This window comes from Lepeophtheirus salmonis, chromosome 5 (assembly GCF_016086655.4).
Source record: "Lepeophtheirus salmonis chromosome 5, UVic_Lsal_1.4, whole genome shotgun sequence".
Lineage (NCBI taxonomy): Eukaryota > Metazoa > Arthropoda > Copepoda > Siphonostomatoida > Caligidae > Lepeophtheirus > Lepeophtheirus salmonis.
In genome coordinates this window covers 73248909-73254237 of record NC_052135.2, presented here as the reverse complement: position 1 = coordinate 73254237, position 5329 = coordinate 73248909, and the positions used below count along the sequence as shown (strand labels likewise).

At 31.7% G+C, this 5329-nt stretch overlaps 1 protein-coding gene across 2 annotated transcripts; it reads right to left on the bottom strand.

Annotated features, from left to right (window-relative positions):
• Positions 1-1866: 1866 nt before the first annotated feature.
• LOC121118340 (glycerol-3-phosphate dehydrogenase, mitochondrial) lies at positions 1867-5120 on the bottom strand. Of its 2 annotated transcripts, XM_040712915.2 has the most exons (6): positions 5000-5120; positions 4753-4922; positions 4450-4676; positions 3902-4334; positions 2505-3785; positions 1867-2420 (listed from the first exon to the last, which is right to left on the bottom strand). In XM_040712915.2, the coding sequence occupies exons 2-6, from the start codon at positions 4864-4866 to the stop codon at positions 2295-2297; spliced, it is 2181 nt and encodes a 726-aa protein (XP_040568849.1). In that variant the 5' UTR covers positions 4867-4922; positions 5000-5120; the 3' UTR covers positions 1867-2294. The 2 variants fall into 2 exon arrangements, with proteins under 2 accessions (XP_040568849.1, XP_071745050.1); XM_071888949.1 differs by lacking the exon at positions 5000-5120 and having other exon boundaries at positions 2184-2420; positions 4753-4993.
• Between the last annotated feature and the right edge of the window lie 209 nt (positions 5121-5329).

Genomic DNA, 5329 nt, shown 5'->3' with positions numbered 1-5329 from the left:
CTCGCTTGAAGGTGTTTATTACGGATGGAGCTTCTTATTTCAAAAAACCAAGCAATGGTGTTCAGAAAACTCATAAAAGGCAAAGAAAAAACAACAACTGCTTAAATGGTCACAACAACGGGGTTAGTAGATTTGGATGGTTCGCAACGAGTTTGTTTGCCACTAGTTTCTATACTTAAAGACTTGGGTATGATCATTAGGTTTTCCAATAATACATACTCAATAAATATTACTTTTTTATCACTTAAAGATTAGCTACGGTTCATAAGCTCCAAGAAATGGTGTTCAGAAAACTCATAAAAGGCAAAACAGCTGCTTAAATGGTCACAACAACGGGGGTAGTTGCATTGGGTGTAGCATTATGATTAGCAATTGTGTGTATCCTTCATGATAATAGTATGTTGTTATACAAGAATAAATAACGGTGGGAAATCTTTTTTGATGTTCTTAATAAGGAGTAATATTGCGGGGCATTACTATATAATTAGCTTTTGCTCTAAATATTTACGATGTCATGTTAGAAAACTACATTCATTCAAGAATGGTTGCTTGAATTGTCGGATCAGTTATAAAGCTGTCTTATTTTTATATCTAAGATAAGTAATTAAGGTTTAAAATTTGACTGCATGGATTAACTTTTCTTTTTTTAAATAAAAATGAAATAAATGAAAGTAGGATTCTAAAAGCTGTTCTTATTAAGATTGGAAGAAGAGATGGATTTAATTCTAATATTTTTTTTATTAGTTTATTTATTGTCTAATTTTATGATTTTGACATTTACTTTATTATTAATAATTATTTAGATCTAATTGGTAGAGATACCCTGTACACAATTGTATATAGTAACTTTCACATAAGGAAAAAGGGGTGATGATCTTTGTGATTAAACTCCACGTCTGGCTTGTGTTTTGCAACCTAAAGTTATGACATATTTAACTGAATTCTGATGTCAGAACAAGAAAATATTATTTGGATCAATCTATTATTTCAATAACTGTATGTATAATTTATTGTTATTAGTTATATGATTCTTATTGTTTAATTTTGTATCCTTAATATAAATGTATGATGGTTCATAATATATATAATTTAAGCCTTCTTTTTTAACTTGGAACTTCAAATATATTTTAAAATACTCTATTTTCTCGTTTCATTAGTTATTATTCTGAGAATATGGTCCATAATGAATTACAATTTCATGGAGTGTGACGTTTTCAAATATACTGTAACGGATAAAAAACGTCTAAGTCAATTATACATAGTATATCTTCATTAAAAATTTGGCTAATAAATACTTTCGTTATACCCTCAAAAATCCTAATAAAGCAGGCAGATGATAATCACATCAGTATTTTAAAAAATGATACCATATGTATTTTTCCCCTTCTCCTTGGATGCGTTTTTCTTTACATGATTATCAACTTTGATTATTATATATTAATATGTCTAGTAGATCTAGACAGGATCTACATCCAGGTTTTACTTGTGTATCAATGTGTGTCTACTTTGTCTTAATATAGTTTCTTTGTAGATTAGAGGGTATCGTCCAAAACAAAAATTGAGAAAGTAAAGATTTAACCATGGCGAAAGTTGCGTCTTGCCGATAGATAACCCTATTTTTTGAGCCACCCCACTCCTATTGGCGTTCAAAGGTTTCGTATGAAGTAAATATGGCTCGCTCCAGTCTTCTCCTAGCGCTCTTAAACCAATACCATCTCTAGTTATCCAATATCAATACATGACTTATAAGACCATTGTTATAATAGAGAAGTTTGTACGAACAATTTTAATGTTTACTAATGAATGAGGCCGTTGCATATTTTCGTCAAGGATATCATCAATAAAATCCATATAGGACAATCAATATAAAAAACCAAATATGAAGATCTATTTTTGATAATTTACTCGTCTATATTTACATTAGTTACTTATATGATGTACATTAATGATTTTAGACTCGTTATTTACCATTCCAGTTTCTGAAACAGTCATTCCTTTGGACTGTGCCTCCTATTTTATTAAAAGAGTGACAATAGGGAATATTTGATACATCAAAGAACTTTAGATATTTATTCATAGTAGATCCTCACAAATGAGTTCGAAGTCGATTATTTATGGCCTATAATAGCTTTGTGTTGTTATGAAAATTACTCAAATCATAAAACGTTTGTTTGGCAACGATATCATTGAAAGATCCCCTTGTATAAAATACTATTTATTTTTTGCGAAAAATGGTTTTGGGTTCATATTACAATAGGAGATAAAGTTGAGAATGTAATAAGTTATTTAAGTAGTTAAACACCACCCCCACTTCTTTCCATTTTTTCTCCATATTTGTGATCACTTGTATAAACTTCTTTCTGAGCCACACGTGCAAGTCTTGAATGTGAAATCAACCCCTCTTTAATTGCAGCAACCATCTGAAATGAAAGGTATTTTGTTCGTTAAAAATTACTCGCATGAATTTTCATTTATATATGTTTTTTTTTACAGATGGAACTTACTTGTAAGTATTCATCGAGCTCTACCTTCCCATTTTCATTCGTATCAAGCTCTGATAAAATTGAATGAACTTGTTCACGCGTTAAATTAGCACCTTGCTTTTTCAATGATGCTCTTATATCGTTAACAGAAACGTATCCCTTGGAGCCTCTGTCTAGGAGATTGAAGCTTTTCGTTGCATCTTTGATATCGTTTTCAGATAAATCAATGTGAATTTTTTGTCTGGAACGCTTGTTAACATCTTTACCCATTTCGACTCTCAGAAAATTTAAAGAATCTTCCATATGTTTGATCTTTTCACTCTCTGACCACTTAAGTTCTTCAGCCATAATCTCAACGACTCTGGGCAAAACTTCCTCAGCAGCTTGAACATTTAAAAAGGATAGGCGTAACCTTCGTGCTATAACATCTACAGGTGTTAATGCATATTCTTTAATAGCGTATCGAACTTCGGCTTCAATATATGGAAACTCTGGGTGCAATTTTTTCCCGGCAATCGGCCACTTATGACCTGTTAGCTGAGCCATTTTACCCACACTGATTGCTCGGTCTCCATACGTTTGAGAAAGATGTTTGGCTACCTCTGTATCGACTCCCAAATCCTGAACTAATGCTATAAAGGAAGTCGGAGTCCATGTATGACCTCCCTCCAAAAGTAAGCCATCTGTTTGCGAATCTCTTTTTGGGGAAAGATGACAAGCCTCAACTGCTTTGTCTAATGTTTCTAATGCCATTGAACGATACGTAGTCCATTTACCTCCAGCTATTGTAATTAACCTGCTTTCAGATACGTGAATAATATGATTACGAACGAGACTCTGAGTGTCTTTTTTATTTGGGTCTAGAACAAGAGGACGTATACCTGACCAAGCTGAAAGAACATCTCCTCTTCTTATTTCAATATCAGGAGTTAGATAGTTTTTCACTTCATTCAATATAAATTGGATTTCTTTTTCGGTGGGAGCAGGAGAATGGGTAATTTCACAAGGGGAGTCAGTTGTACCAGCAATCGTTAATCCTTGCCAAGGTAGAAAAAAAATAACTCTACCATCAGAAGTTTGAGGGTCCAAGAGTCCCATGTTTTTAGGTGAATAATACTCCGGTAAAACTATATGAACTCCAGAAGAAGGTTTTACTATATCTATAACTGAATTATTATCCATTTTACGAATAGAGTCAGTAAATGGCCCCGTTGCATTAATTACGCATTTGGCCTTGATGGTCCACGAATCTTTTGTAATTTCATCAGTCACATTTGCTCCAACAACCTTCCCATTTTCATTCTATAATTGAAAAAACTCATTCAAAATAGATGAGCAATTAATTTTAATAAAACAATGCTCTTATATTTTGTCGAAGAAGAAAAAATAAAGGGACTAAACAATGAAATTACAATTACCTTCACAAGATTAGTTACTTTAATATGATTCCCCAAAGTTGCACCTAATCTGGCAGCAGTTAATGCAATTGACAAATTCATTCTAGCATCATTATGGGTACCATCGTAGTAAACGATCGCTCCTTTCAATGAATCATTTTTAAGCATAGGAAACTGCTCAAGTGCTCTCTCTTTATTAAGATAATATGAGGCCTTTAGACATTTATCCCCAGAAACAAAGTCATACATTTTTATTCCTGCCCAAAAATATGGAATCTGCCAATATTTATACACAGGAAGCATAATGGGTAATGGAAATGATAGGTGAGGAGCTATCTGTAACAAATTATCCCTTTCATGCAAAGCCTCTTCAACCATTTTGTATTGTTCATAGTCCAAATTCATTATTGCTTTTTGTAAATATCGAACCCCACCATGAATGAGCTTTGTACTCCTATATCAATTATTAAAAAAAAGTTAATCTATGCTTTGATTAATGTGTATTATATATTCATTAAAAAAAAGTATTTAATTTAGAAAATGTTGAAAATAAGATAAAATATCCCTACCTAGAAGATGTTCCAGATCCAAAGTCGTCCAATTCTACAAGAGCAGTACTTAATCCTCTTGTGATTGAGTCAAGAGCACAACCACTTCCTGTTACACCTCCTCCAATGATTAGCACATCGTATTCCTTATTCTTAAGGGAAGCAATGTTTTCACTTCTACTTACGAGTTTCTGTTTTGGTCTTCTATTTTTACTTTGATTGACTTTTAAAATATGATTTAAGGATTTCTATACGATCCATAACATAAAAGAATCAAAGAATGAACTTTTTATTAACATAATAAAATCATTATAATCAATATACCTTTGCATATCGATCCTCAGCCAAAATTTGAGACCAAAAAAATGCTCCACCAGCCAAAGTTACGGCACCAGATGCTCCCAATAATATCTTCTTTAAATTTGCATTCTTCATCATTTGAAATTATTTGTTAACCATCAACAATCCAACAACATATTGCAACTAAATTAACACTTAATATAAAATATAGATGTTTAGATTTTTCAGTTTTTGAAATATAACTCCTAAAATCTAATCTCCTCATAATTACATTTTTATCTTTTTTTTCGGAATAAAATATATGCATTTTCGTAAGTTATAGCAGGTATTTCTCACTGTAAGCTACACATTTTTAAATGTGTTACAAATCTACAAGTAGTTTCTTGGTAATTGAACCACAGCACGTGTTTACTAACCAGTTATCAAATAATGTATACAATCCACTTATTCGTTAAATATTTTTGCAATAAAAATAGTGATTGTAACAAAATAATTTCATTTTCCTACTAACTAACTAATTAAATACTTGAGATTTGTGCGTGACAATAATCATATTACAACTTTCCTCAACAAAATGTTGATATATTATTGATATATATAT